General features: G+C 39.8%; 1 protein-coding gene across 3 annotated transcripts in view; it reads left to right on the top strand.

Moving 5' to 3' along the window:
* LRRC56 (leucine rich repeat containing 56) overlaps nt 1-12672 on the top strand; it is a 62042-nt gene extending 49370 nt beyond the window's left edge. For all 3 annotated transcript variants that reach the window (XM_081936027.1, XM_081936025.1, XM_081936026.1), the window contains exons 9-14: nt 4280-4477; nt 5656-5720; nt 6575-6705; nt 8209-8411; nt 9803-10154; nt 12200-12672. In XM_081936027.1, coding sequence (XP_081792153.1) covers nt 4280-4477; nt 5656-5720; nt 6575-6705; nt 8209-8411; nt 9803-10154; nt 12200-12392 — 1142 coding nt within the window. In that variant the 3' untranslated portion in view covers nt 12393-12672. The remainder of the gene's footprint in view (nt 1-4279; nt 4478-5655; nt 5721-6574; nt 6706-8208; nt 8412-9802; nt 10155-12199) is intronic.
* The last annotated feature ends 2428 nt before the right edge of the window (nt 12673-15100 follow it).

Here is a 15100-nt window from a genome sequence, read left to right as displayed (position 1 = left end):
GTAGCGTATCTTTTAAATTCAGCTACTCCTTGGCTCTTAGCTTCTTAAATTGACTTCTTCATAGGCCGATTAAGTCTAATAACTCATTCGGTTTTTTTCTGGGGCATCTCACTAGATAAACCATTTTATATTTTCCCAGTTGCATTTAGGACAGAATGCAAATTGTTTCAAGGGTTATATTTAATTAATCACATTGTCTCCCCCTCATATGGATTAATGCTTGGAAATAACTATAACATTCTTGGCGACTGCCTCATAACAAACACAGAGAATAAAAATTATTCTACTATATAATCATTAACCAAATAATTGTTCACCAGGACTGAAATCTCTACTATCCTTTCAAGTGGAGGAGTGGAACTGATGGGAAGATACTGGATTCTTTTTCAACATGCTATTTTTTTTCTTCAATATCCCCAAATTCTTTTGTAGACATTTTGCTAATTTGAGGCTGAAGATTGAGAGCAACAGACAGGCCAAGATTTCAGCATCTCTCAAACTGCTTTTCATTTCATAACTGTTCAGTTCAAGCTTGTTTTAAAAGACATGGGTCTGTTGTCACCATCCTTTCTTGTTGCTTAAGAACATCTTGAGGTGGCTTTTGACCTGTAACGGAATAGCTTAGAGCAGTAGCCTTCTAACGAGGACTGTTGTAACCCTTTAATTAAATTGCTTGCAATGAATCCTGATCTTGTGCTATTCTTTTTGAGGAAAATGTTGTTGTTCTTTTATAATAAGTTCTGTAGCTCTTAAGTAGGAATAACTCTGATAGAGACAATTTGTTTTGTTTTGAACTTAGAAAAAAAAACCAATCCCACCTGGAAAGCTTTGCAGAATGTTTTGAATTAGCTTCGTTCTGGCAAAGCAAAACAGGATCAGCTTGAGGATTCCATTGGGACAGAATTCAAAATGTTCTGGAATGCTTTGGTTTTCACCCAAAAGCCACAAAAGAGGGTGGGATAGCAATCCACGTATATTGCTACTGCCCAACCAACCTGAGGGATATTTGGTACTAAGGGACATGTAGGCAAACATTTACTTTTTTCTTTTAATGACCCAGTAATCCCTTGCATCACCCCGTCTCCACCCTGACTTTTAGGCAAACATAAAAGCGTATAAATCAGAGACAACTCTAATAGGAAAAATAACTTTTTATTCTTGTCGTGTTAGATGATGTATACTGTGTATAAGATAAAAAGTGAATCTCTTCTCAGCATTTGTCAGTTGGCAGTTGATTAGCCTCTCCCACCTTCCTAGTCTCACTGGCACCAAGCATAATTTCATTTCCAGTCTTCAACTGTACTATAAGGAGACCCTATAGATTCTATTTGGTTTTCTTAAATGCTTCCAAGCATTACTGGTGGATTGTGGCTTCTGGTGGCTGCAAAAGGATCCTAGTGCTATATGACTGCATGAATAGCATCGATTAATATTAAAACAGTTAAGACCAAAGACACCATGCCACCTGTGACTGCATTTTTGCCAGCAATGCAACCATTTAAATAAATGTACTAACAGCCCATTAACAAAACACAACCAATGCTCTGCATGCATACAAACAAGCAACCAGACAGACAGAGGCAATCAGTTTCATAAACTCACTCTGTAGTATATACATTAAAACCTCAGCACGCAAATACATAATTCTATTTGCAAGCAGCCAGGTACAACCAGCAAGACTAGGAAAAGCATTTGATGAGTGCTTCAGAAAGAACACTTGTTGAAACGTTAAGCAGGCAGATGTTCCAGAAGACTTTGGGCATCTGCTCTGAAGACATTCACCAACGACCTCCATCTGTAGGCATGTGCATAGCTGCTTTAATGGCAGGCTTAATGGAAGTATTGTCTGAATGCATAAAGAAATGAGGGGGCAGGTAAGCAAGGGACCCTTTGAAAAAGCTCCAGTAAACATTTTAGTACTTCCAGTATTTCATTCCCAAATATCACCCAATCCAGCCAGAGGAAATAGTAATTTCTATATAGGTAAAGGAGGGCATTAAAAACAATAAGGCAAGACACAAGACAAAAATCCAGTCAAGTTGCCTAGAGTGCCACTTGAAAGATTTTATTATTTGAAACGAAGCCCTTGAAACACATGTGCTTATATTGTGTAGACTTTTGTATCCCACTGATCTTAAAATACTTGCTTTTTCTTTTTGCCCTTCTGGCATGAGTAACTCTAGGGAGGCAGCAGGGCTATGAAACAATCTTTATTTTTGTTTAAACAATCAATACAGCTATGGCAATAGATACATTTGCCTCAAGCAATAGCACCTTTTGCTGTCCACAGAGCCTACATATCATGGCGTGAAGACATTCCACATATTTTACAGTTTGCTGAAGATATGTCCTCATAATGGAGTTTCCATCTCATGCTGCTAAGCAATCTGCCTATTGCTTAGGGAGGCTGAAGCTGATCCAAGGTGTAAGGTGACGTGGCTAGGGGTAGCTATCTGCTTGACCACCATTGTCCCAACAGGTGTAGGACTGCCCCCTTTCATCCCATCTTTGGTTTTGGCTGTAAGGAAAAGCTTCTGATACCACTGCCAGGTTAATCACCCCTGGATTCTTAGACTGTTGGAAGACTTGAAATACACTAGCCCAGTGATGGCCAACCTTTTTGTCATTGTGTGCCGAAAGTGCGTGCGTGCCCACACCCATAATGCAATGCAGGCGTGACCCCCTCCCCGTGCATGCACGTGCGACCTCCTGCACCCCGTTTTGGGCCTAGTAGGCCTCCCTGAAGCCTTCTGGGACCAAAAATTAGGCATGGGGAGCCCACCACTCTCCCCCCACCCCATCTCCCACGTGCACCCTGTCCCTGCACATGCACAGCAGAGACCTGAAAATCAGTTGGCTGGCGGGAGACACGCGCGCATGTGAAGTGGAGCTGGCTGGGGCGATTACTCACGTGCCCGCAGACAGGGCTATGTGTGGCACGAGTGCCATAGGTTCGCATATCACGGCACTAGCCTATACCCTGCTTAATGCATATAAGTGGAAAATGTAATTGAATGCTTTTCCCAGCACAGCAATCGCTTTTCTTAGGGAAGTCCTGGCTCCTCCTCTTTCTGGAAAGTTCCTTTAGTCCTCCCGAGATTGGAACCTGGTGCTGATAGGGTTTGATATAGGCAGACGTTTTTTCTCTTTTGTCCTTCTGAATATGCATATCTTAATTTGATACCAGAATCAATAAAGTGATTTCTCAAATTCTGGTTCTTCAACAGTATTTAGCAGCAACTGCATCTTGGCTGCACACATCCAAATTGCCACTGGATTGCAGCCGAGAGAGACAAAAAGCTCTTGACTTTGCTGTTATCAAATGGTTAATTGATTGGTTGAGAGGTTAATCGTTTTGGAGAAATTATGACAATATTTGTCATAAGCTGAACACCTTTCACACAGACACACAAAACCCCCAACCTTGAACTCTGGCTCCAAGAACACTTACACCACACTTATGTCTACATTGCACAAATGGAGGCAACCACCACCTTGCAGTTAAAAGAGAACTCTTTGCTGCCATCTACTGGTTTTTAGGTTGATAAATTAACAGTCCTTTTGGGAGATCAGTAGCAAAATAGCTGAATGGATAAAAAGGCTAGATTTTACAACACAAGCCCATCATTTATCTCCTAAGTGATTGGTAGCAGCTTTTCCTGTAGTAAGTGACATTCAAATTTCAGGCAGAGAAAATGGCAAGTTATTGTCCTTATATAGTGTCTTGTGGAGAAGTAATACAGATAGTACAGCACCGTCCCCATCCTGCACATTTAAGGGGAACTCTGGAGCACAGTGTGACTTATTCCACCGTGATCTCTCCGCTCGAGGTCACAGGATGAAAGCATGGTAATGCAATTCAGGGATGAGCTCCTTATTTAGTATTTCAGGTATCGCATGTATATGTGTGCATGTTTTTTCTGTTTTCAAAATCCTTATATTGCAATGGTCTTTGTAACCAATTGCACACTCTATTGCATTCTGACCTGAATAATCACGGACATGAGTTAATACATTTGCACAAAGAATTGTGATTAATAAATGGCAGAGTGTTCCTGATGTTAGCTTACAAGGTTTTTAATGTGTAGTGTAACCATGGATGAATCCATGTAGTTTGTTTGGCAACAGTGCAGAAATATTACTTTAGTGGGAGGATTGTTTTAATTTACGGACATGTCATTTGTTTTCTGTGCTTCTCTCAAGTGGACACTTACAGCATATTCATGTTACAGTATCGTGTTATCGTTCTTCTCCCGACCCCTACCCTTCTTCGGTTTAGATTCTCAGGTAGGACTCCTAACAAGAAGGCTGGGCTCTGCTCTGCGGCCTGCTGCAACTCACTTTTTGCTAGGTTCCAGACCTCATGCTCTCCAGAGATCTCCCAGTGCTCATTTGCTTTCTGGTTGCAGCACTCTCCTGGAATCCACCATCTGCGATGAGATATTGCCTGATGATGATTCAAGTGACTTGACCCATGGTAATGGAACACCTTGTGCTTTTTCCTATTTCCTTAACAGAACATGTGGAAGCAAACAAGAACAGAATTTTCTCTCTCCTATAAAAAACATTTGGATGATCTGTCCATTTATCTGCTTATGGCAAATGTATGTACACGAACATTTCCATGGGCTGGCTTTTGCAGAAATGTTTCTGTAACTCACATTGGGAAATGAACACGTGTTAAAAAGAGTGGTTCAGTTTTATGTTAACATTAGAGATTATCCTCGATCAAGCAATCTCTGCATTGTAGTTGGCTGTTCTCAGACCTTTTCCTGCCCAGATAATGAAATGTTTGTCACTTTTTTTTCCAAAGTCAATTTAACTATCATGCTTACATTAAGCTGAATGAGAGAAGATATTCTTTTTTTTTTTAAACAAAGTTTTATTGGTTTTTTAAAAAAAATTACAGGGAAAAAGGTAATGGAAAGGTTACAAATTTTGGCAGTTGCGATGTGCGGTAGGTGCCCCCTCCCTCCATACTCGTAGTATACATTTACACAAAATTCATTAATAAGTAGTAACATATAGTCAGCGTATGAATTCAGTTAATGATTTCGATCAGTTTATGTCAGGTAGATTTTCTTGTTCATTTTTGTGATCTGAGCTTTCTCGGTGTTGCCCCATCTCCCCCCGCCGACAGAGCTCCGGCCCCTCCCGTGTCCTGCATGTCTGTTGTAGGATCATCTGGTTTTTCTAGGAGTGCTTTATTTTTTTCCATAAAGGCCTGCGCCTCCATGGGTGTATTAATTCTAACTCTTGTCTCCTCCCAGAATATTAGCATACCTTCAGGCATCAGCCATCTGAACCACACCCCCTTCTGGTATAATTTATTTGCTAATTGCGAATAGCTTTTTCCTTTTTCCCTCATTTTCTTGGGGATCTGTTTCAGAATGGTTATTTGAGGGAAGATATTCTTGATCCCTTTGCCCTTTCCTACTAATCCCACCTCAGCTCACAAATGTGTTTTTTCTGGGGGTTAGAGTAACAACTGACCAAAATAGAAAGTTGGTTAATTTTTTTCTGAATATGTCTTTCTAAATATGGAGAAAACATAATTGCATATAAGCTTGTATATGAAGTTTTGGGTAAAGAAAAAAGTTTTTTAAGCATGTGAAATTATAAATTACGACACTTTTTAAATTTTGTTTTTGGCAGGGGTCAGCAGAGTTATATGTGGGAACCCCATCAAAGCTCTTCATGCACGAAGACAGAAATTAGGTGTAAGTTTCTTTATAAGTACATTATTGAAGGGAGGGAAGGTTTGAAGGGAGCTGTCGTGTAAGAAGAACAAGCCTATGTTTCTCAGTCTGCTTCTAGAGTTGAAAAGCCCACATAAAGTTTTCTGCTTATTGTTAGGGTGTGTTGTTAATTAAATTATCAGCATTTTTCTTTTGATCATGAATGGGTTTCTGGCAAACCTCCTCATTCACCATGGAGATTCATACTTGTGAAAGTAAAGTGGGAAAGCTGTTAGGGACATTTTAAGAGAAGGAACAAATCTGATGTAGAGAAAAACACACCTAAGCCTTCCCCAGGAGACAAATAACAAATGGAGCTGGGTTGCAACATTGCCTGATCTTGCATGTTTGCTTTGCAATAGTATGCAGGCTTCCCCTGCTACCTCCAGAAACTGTGGCACAACAGTAGCTCCAATGGTGGGCTATTGCCAGTTCGGACCGGTTTGAGTAAACCGGTAGTTCCAACGATCAGTTGGCCCCTCATCCCCACCCTATCTTGTCCTATATTTCCTTCTTTCTGGCTCAGCTGAATCGTGTGGCGCAGCTTATTTCCACGCCTCCACTGTTCTGCTTACAGTGGCTGCCTTGGAAGGTAAGCAGCCGAGTTTCAAATTGCTGTATTTTGAACGCTGTGCGCAAGTACGTTAGGCGCGCAATCACATAACCAGTTGTTAAATCAGTTGCAGCCCATCCCTGAGCAGGTCCCTGTTGGTACAATAGACATTGGCCATGATGGGGAGATTATGAAAGAAATTAAGCTTTAAAAAATAATCCTTGGCAAAAAAAGTTTTCCGTGGATGCAGATATATCTTTATATAATTTCTCTAATGTTGTAGTCTGCAGTAACAAACCTGTTCCAGCCACCGTGTCATCTGGCAGAATATAATTATGATTTTGAAGAAACTGGCAGTGTAAATGAGAGAGACATCTTTGCTGAGCTGAAAGTCTTGCAAGAACAGCATTACCAGTAAGAGTCAAAATTTAGTCCATTATTAAGCAGAATTTTTAGAGTTTCCCAAGATAAATCAGCAAATGAATGCAATCTCCACTTGATAATAAACAGATTGTATTGCGACACTCTAAAGCAGAGGTATCAAACTCAAGGACCATGGGCCAGATCTGGCCCTCAGGGTGGGCCTGGAAATAGTAAAGGACCAGCCTCTGGTAGCCAAAATGGGGCACGGGGAGGAGGCAGCCCCTCTGCCCCCTGTTTTCAGCCTGGACAGCATCCTGTAGCACTTTGCCGGCCAAAATGGGGCGTGGGGCGAAGTACTGCAGGAGGCCGTCCAAGTTGTCCCCCATCACACACACACACACACACACACACACACACTCACACGGCTGGTCCATGGACAACTACAATGCTGATCCAGCCCTCGAAAAAATCCAGTTTGACACCCCTGTTCTAAAGCCTATGGAAAGACAAGCACTAGGAATGTTTTGGTAGGGAATTATTTATACTGCTTTTTCTGGTTTCGTTCAATATATGCACAGTTTTTCAGGGTGAAGCCCATGAAAGTCCATGAAAAATCTTTCCTTTAATAACTATTCTAGGTTATCACTTTGGAAAAAATAAGTTGAACTTTTCTCTTGTTTTCATTGCATGTCAGTCATTTTGTGGCCGTGCTCAGGAAGTGTTCATATTTCCTCCTATTTTCATTCAGCGTTTATAGTTTACAAAGGAGGAGAAATCAAATAAAAATTGTTAAGAATTTCTATCTAGATCGTGTCTGATTTCCCACTTTCAAGCTATTGTCCTCTCTATATTGATGGTAGAATGCAGTCATTTTTTTTCATTATTTGGAAGTGAAAATTCATGATAATAACGAACCTGCATATTTTGGTTTATTTAATGTTACAGCCCTCCATCATGCTCACTATGAGGAATTACTGTGCTAACATCAGTGGTTACAAAATTCCAATATTTAGGATTTTAGGGGTAGTTTTCTTAAGAAGAATAAGGTGGGTGGGTAAGGGGACTGTACTGATGTCAGATTAGAAGAAAAACAAAAAGAATGCTTTCAGAAATAAATCCTGAAATTTTTGGCGGCATTTTTTTTCTCAAGAGAGATTTGCTAAAGACTGAATTAGACTATTTTCCTGTAAAATGCTGTAAAATCTGGGTTTGGGGTGATTTTTTTAGAGCATAGCATGGGGCAAAGTTCATTACAAAAGCATTATTGTGGATTATTATTATTATTATTTGCTTCTGGTAATTATTTCAGTTTAAAGATATATGACACATAATATAAGTTGGGTATGCAACTTGCATATCCAACAAATAAATAATGAATGAATTATTTTTATTATAAATTTATTTCTAATAAATAATATAAACATAAATATTTTATTTATTTATAATATATTTATATATAGGTATATAATAAATAATTAATATATAATTTTAATGTACAGTATGTTATAAAGTTTGGGCAGGATGGCATCTGATTAAAAAGTAAATCTCTGGCAGGCACTTGCTAGCCTTCCAAAGGGTGAAATCTCCCCAGCTGCTGAAAATAACACACAGTGATGAAGAAGGGGAAGAGGAAGAAAAAGGCTGCAGCCTGAATGACATCTGTGATGAAGATTTCAAAGAAGCCTTTCAGGGGGACCTCACACAAATTACCTCAGCAGAAGCTTCTTGTTGTTCCCATCTTTCCCAGGTGTCATCAGGTATAGAACTGATAGGGCAAACTGGAGTGTCATTTGTATATAATATTTAAAGATTAGCCTGCAGTATCATTAAAGCAAGCAAATGCTGAGGAAAAGGAGATGGTACTCTTCTCTGACTGAGGGAGTGAGAAAAAAAATAGACAGGGAATTTATAGTGTGTTAGAAACAATAGCAGCAACTTCTGCAGTCTCCTATACAATACAATAGCAGAGTTGGAAGGGACCTTGGAGGTCTTCTAGTCCAACCCCCTGCCTAGGCAGGAAACCCTATACCATTTCAAACAAATGGCTAGCCAACATCTTCTTAAAGACTTCCAGTGTTGGGGCATTTACAACTTCTGGAGGCAAGATGTTCCACTGATTAATTGTTCTAACTGTCAGGAAATTTCTCCTCAGTTCTAAGTTGCTTTTCTCCTTGATTAGTTTCCACCCATTGCTTCTTGTTCTGCCCTCAGGTGCTTTGGAGAATAGTTTGACTCCCTCTTCTTTGTGGCAATCCCTGATACATTGGAACACTGCTATCATGTCTCCCCTAGTCCTTCTTTTCATTAAACTAGACATACCCAGTTCCTACAACCGTTCCTCATATGTTTTAGCCTACAGTACCTGTCTCACTACAGGTATTGATCAGCATCTTTAGATGCAAATAATTTAGATGTTACCAAAAAGGTTTGGTAACAGGCAAACCACTGAGTTGAGCCAACTTTTTGTTGTGTAAACTCAACTACAGTTCATGGTTTGAAGTTGTTAAATGTCTTTGCACGGTGCACAAGCTGAGAGATACATTGAGAATCTGAACAAACTTGATATATATATAACTCCTTCAATCATAGTGGAATTACATAGAAAATTGTTACTAAAATTCTAGCTTAAAGATTTTTAAGTTCTGGTATTGTTTTTCTTTCAACTGTGTGTGATTCTCAGAGACTGCCTAGACAAGTCCCTGCAGTTTTCCCAAAGTGGGATTAGAGAAAGGGTTACCCAGATGGCTTGTGTGCTTAAGGTGGTACTAGAACTCATGGCATCCCAGTTTCTGACCTGATGCCTTAACCACTCTACATAAAATTGGTTCTCAAGTTCTGCTTAGCACCTGCTAAAAATGTGGCAGAAGAAGCTGTTCAGTACAGATACTTCTAAAAAAAAAAACAATTTACAGAACTGCACGCTTATAAATATTCTTTGTTATTAAGGTATCTAAAATATTCAGAAAAGACAGATATTGCACTGAAATTGAATGCGATGTATAAAATTATCCCTTTAGAATTTTGAAATTATTAAAGTTGGGAATTCAGGCCATTCCATCCGGGTAAATTCCTCTTACAGAACCCAGCAATCTTTTGAATGAAATACTTTGTTGCTACAGTGATGGTGTGCTTTTCCCTTACATTTCAGATTTATCACATAGCCTGGCAAATACGTTACCAAGCATTGTAAAGCGCTCTCTCCAACCTTCTCCTCCAAAATGCCCTTCACCTGCATCCATGGGTGTGACACCTGGACTTGTGAGAACTAGACACCTGAAAATACCTAATTCAAAAAAAGCTGTGTTAAAGCTGCAGCCTTCATTAGTTGTGAACAGGGACGAAGTGCAGCATATGGCCGAAAGGACTGCTGTTCTGAATCTCCACAGGAAACCAGATTCACCCCCTAATGCAGCACTCTTCACACAGAGGCAAACGGTTTGTGGCAGCAAACAGATCAGGAGACCCATTTCAGGACCAGCGGCATTTGGATCAACAAATAGGTTTGGATCTTACCCCCCAAAGTTAATGGAATAAAGGCCGGTTCATATTATAATATTGGGCCAGGTTAGGTATATCTGAGCTTGCTTAAACCACGAGGCCAATGCTATCACAGTGGCCCAAAATTGACACGGTTTTAATTTGGGGCAATGTTATTCATTACATCTTACAGGTAGTCCTCGACATATGACAGGTCGCTTAGCAAACATTCAAAGTTATGATGAGTCCTTAGAAAGATTACTTATAACCGTGATGACAAACCTATGGCACGCGTGCCACAGGTGACATGCAGAGCCATTTCTGAGAGCATGCAAGGCGTTACTCTGTCAGCTCCAGTGTGCATGCGCGCGCTGGCTAGCTGATTTTCAGCTGTTTTTTGCCAAGGGCAAAAAACAGCCCAACACACAAACTGGAAATTCAGGAACAGACTTCCCTGAAGCCTCCAGAGGGTGAAAAACGGCTCAACAGGCAACCCGAAGTCCGTTCCCGAATTTCCGGTTTGCATGTTGGCTCGTTTTTCGCCCTCCCCAGGCTCCTAGAAAGCCTCTGGAGCCTGGGGAGGGTGAAAAACGGACCTACCAGGTCCACCGGAAGTCGGAAAATGGGCCGTTCCCAGCCTCCGGAGGGCCTCCGGGGTCAGGGTTGGCTGTTTTCACCCTCCCTAGGCTCTAAGAAAGCCATGTGCACATGCGCATGGGGCACGACGCGGGGGCAATTAAATTATGGGGATGGGCAGATGAGTGTGCGCTTTTGTCACTTGAGGCGAAAAAGGTTTGCCATCACTGACTTATAACCTACATTTAAAATCCTAGGCTGTTCTCCCCTCCCCCCCTCATGACCACATTTTGGGCAATCTGAAACTGGCCTGCATTTATGGCCATTTGAAATGCCCTGCAATCATATGTTTACAATGTAAATATTTTTGCCAGAAACTGATATTTACTTCCAATTACCAGCAAAAAAAAAATCCTGTAGTGAACAATGGGTTTGCTTTATGACTGCTGCATTCATTTATGACCACTGCAAAAAAGATTGTAAAATTCAGTCGTTACATGACCTACTTATTGACAGTCACAATTTACAACTAAAATTATAGGCTTAATTATGGTCACAAGTCAAGGGCTACGTTTATAAAGTTTGGCTAAAAAATTAACAACCAGCCCGAAGTCACCAAATAAGAATCCTTAACTGAGATTAGACTTGGAGCTGGGACATCCCACCCTTGGTCCAAAACCTTAGTCATTAACACACATACGTATATTTCTTTATTAAGTTGCAAGCTAAGTTGATCTTCTCTTGCTGAAAGTGTTGCTGTTACTACCTGCTATCCCTTTAGTCTCCCCTCCTTTGAAAGAGACGGAAGTTATCTATTCTTTCTTCTGCAGCTGTGAGACACCACCAGGGCATGGAAGTGATCATTTTTTTCTACCCTTATCCATTTAGCTCTTGGGAGGCTAGGTGTGCAACCTTCCAATAGCCTTTGCTGGTCTTTGAATAGATTTAGTTGGTCCTTGTTCACAGGCTCCCATTGTAGATGTTGTGGCAAGTGTGCACACTGTAGAAGATGAGCCTGCTGAAACTTTAATTTCTGGGGTTTTAGAAAGGAGTTATCTATTCTTTCTTACAGTTAAAACTTTATTTATGCCTAAGCACAAGAGAATTTAAAAACATTTGAATGTGATGCCTCATATTCAACAAATATTTTTCCCATAACTATTTTTTCTTCCCATAACATCATTATTTTTTTGCCTAACAATCTACCTGTGTCACTTTGTTCCTCTCCCTGATAACATTTTTAATTTATAACATTATTGCCACCTTGACTCTCTGCCACCACCAACCAGCAATTCATTATAGCGTGGCAGAAAAGTATTCAATGTGACAGTGTTCTCACGTGACTTAATGGAGGCAACAGCCTAGAAATAGTCTTCAGTAGCAGCCCAGTTAATGACCAAAGCATTGGAGATACTTAGAAGAACAGAAGAATATCTGTTCCTGTTTGGTCCAATAAACCTATTTTCTAATTTGTTGAATTTCTTCTCTTTAGAGCCACTATGGATAGAAGCCTACCTAAGACAATCAGCCATCACATACCTGTCAGTCATTCATACACAAATATGCCAGAGAGATTTGCAGTGCTGAACATGGTCCACCCTCTGAGCGCCAAAGCTGCCCTGCAGAGCTTGTCAAAAAGGCCGGATATCTCAATGATTGCTCAAAGCAAGACTCCCCAGTTGTAGGAAATGCCTCAAACAGCTGTGCATATCTTATTGCCAGGTCTCGGCTGTACTTGATTTCCCATCTTCCCATGAGCAACACAGGCCAGCTTCTCTGATTCAGCAGCCTGATTCATCACTGAGGGTGACAGTGCCCCTACGCAAGCAGAGCAGTCCAATTAAACTGCTGCTGTGAAGAGAGAATCAGTCATTCTCCCCACCCCCACCCCAGCAACTTTTCTCTTTAGCAGGCTTTGAAAGGAAAGGAGAAAGGGCTTGTGCCCATTGTAGCTCCTTCTGATGACTATATCGCTGGTGCTTAGAACAGCTGTTTGAGTGGCCTCAGGAGCTAGGGTGGTTTCCTTGATTCAGCTGGTGGGAGGATGATACAACCGGTTCCCTCAGGTAACCAGCTGCAGTTCCAAAGTGTCAGCCTTCTCTCCTAGTGATTAAGAGACTGGGAACATAGGCAGCTGCACTTGGCTTAGTCTGAAGGATATGGGGTTTTTTTTCCATGTTCCTTGAGCAGCAGACTCATTGGTTTTAGGTACTGGTTTCTACTTCAACTAATGTAAACAAACTATGTTGCTTGGTTACCATTTTCAGCATGGAATTACCAAATAGCAAGAAGTGTAGGACCAATTGACCAAATCATTTTAATTTGTTTGTGCTTGAACGAAATACGTGGCATACCTCGAGACTGCATTTTCTTCAAGTCAGGTGACCAGTATCTTTATATCAGACATGGGTGGTTCTTAATAATTCCTCTTTATGTCTTGAAAAGACCTTTTCATGTCTTTACTTTCTTTCAGTTCAAATTTCCCTAAGTTGTACAGCATTTTTAGATTGAAAGAGAAAAATGCATTGTTCATAAGTGTCAACATTCAGGTAAGATGTGCAATGCTATTCCAGCAATCTTGCCTATCTATTGGCACCCAGATGGATACAGTTATCACTTGATCTTTGATTTGTAACATGGGTCGTGCTGTTATGAAAATCAGGGGCTCTCACATATGGCTAGCAGGTGGCCCTGTTTTTTTGATTGTGGTATTTGGAGCAAATGCTGCCATATTCATGGGATTTGTTACTTGCCATAGTTCATACTGTATCTTTCTCCACTCAAGTCCTACAAACTGTATCTGCTAACAAAAGAAACAAAAGTTTGTGTGAATTGAAACTCAAGTATGTATAGGTAATTATTATTGTGACTATTTTGAAACCAAGTATTGTATTGTAGTTTTCAAAATTAATATTAGGTAATTTTGGAGTGATGTTTACAAAGATATAAATTATGCAACAATCCAAGCTATAAACTATCTGTTTTTGTTCAGATTTTTTTTAAATGCATAATGATATCAATGATGTTTACATAAAATCTTCAGTATGTTTTTATGTTGAAGCTTTTAAATATTTGTAAACCATGAAAAGCCTTAGATCTTCCAAATCTGTGCTTCTACTCATGCCATAGTGGGATCCTGCTGAATTCCATATCTGGAACATAGGTTTATAGGAAACCTGTACCCAAAATCATAAAATGATATGTGGGAACATCAGCCTTAAGAATAGGTATATCCTATAAATTAATTTTCTTCTTCAATCCAGTTTTTGTAATATTGAAAGTCTGCCTTTTCTACAAACTCAAAATATGAGCAAGGAAGCAATCTAGCTTTTCATATGTTCATATACAGTATCTCTATAAAGAACAGTATAACAAAAATATTTTGTAAATTGGATTCAGATTTATATACTGAAGTCAAGGAGATTCCAACCAACCTCAAAAGCCCTTGAATTGCTGTGTTTTCCCTAAGTAACTGAATCCAACTCACAGAATTTCCAGTTTTGTATGAAGATAGTGACTAAACCTATCAAATAATAGCCCATTCACTTGCTCATATCATTATGCGTAGGGAAATGCAGAATTTAAGTTACGATTGCTAAGTTAGAGCTTGATTGGAAAAGAAAAGTGGCTTTCATTAAATTGCATTCATTTTTTTATGTTTAAACTTACTGTAAGAACTGGCTACCAATGCAAAAAAAGTTTTTCTTCTCTCATATCAATTGTAAAAAAGCACCAAGGGAAAGGTGCCAAAGCCTTCCAGATTTCACCTGACCTTCCATAAGGACGTTCCCATTTTCTTTTTCTTTCTTTTTCCTTTGCTAAATTTGGTTGTTAGATAAGTGATATAAAAATTATTTCTAGGAAGTTGCTGTGAGGAGAAGCTATCAATCACAGTTGGAGAATCTGACCCTTATTAGATGCCAAATTATTTGCCAACTTCTCAATTTAGCAGGGAAATACCTTTCTTCAGCTCAACCCTTCACCATTTTGGTCAATCAACAGCGAGAGAACCTTTTCATAACGAATTTGGATACTTTTTCTGTTCTCATGCTAAAACACTTCTCATAATTTATAAGACGATTCTTCCTTCCATAGTCGCGAAACACATATTAATGTCGTACTTGCCTCAGAACTGGAAGTGCAACTCACAAAAGTAAGTGTACTTTGTCAGACAAATTATGATGCCTGCTTTATATTTAAAGAATCCACACACACTCATCTTCACTCCTATTCATTGGCTTGCTTTTTAGCATTGCAGAATCTTCTCAAATGCAGATCACTTGTAGCAGGAAGATACATCCTATAGTTGAAACCATATTTTGAACGAACACTATTCCTTTCAGAGACTCCACGGGAATTATTGTGTCGAGCGTTGTCTTGAACGTCTGAAAAA

This window comes from Natrix helvetica (genome assembly GCF_964273705.1).
Source record: "Natrix helvetica genome assembly, chromosome: 1".
NCBI lineage: Eukaryota > Metazoa > Chordata > Lepidosauria > Squamata > Natricidae > Natrix > Natrix helvetica.
Note: the sequence above shows the minus strand (reverse complement) of the source record. Positions and strands in the feature narration are given on the sequence as shown.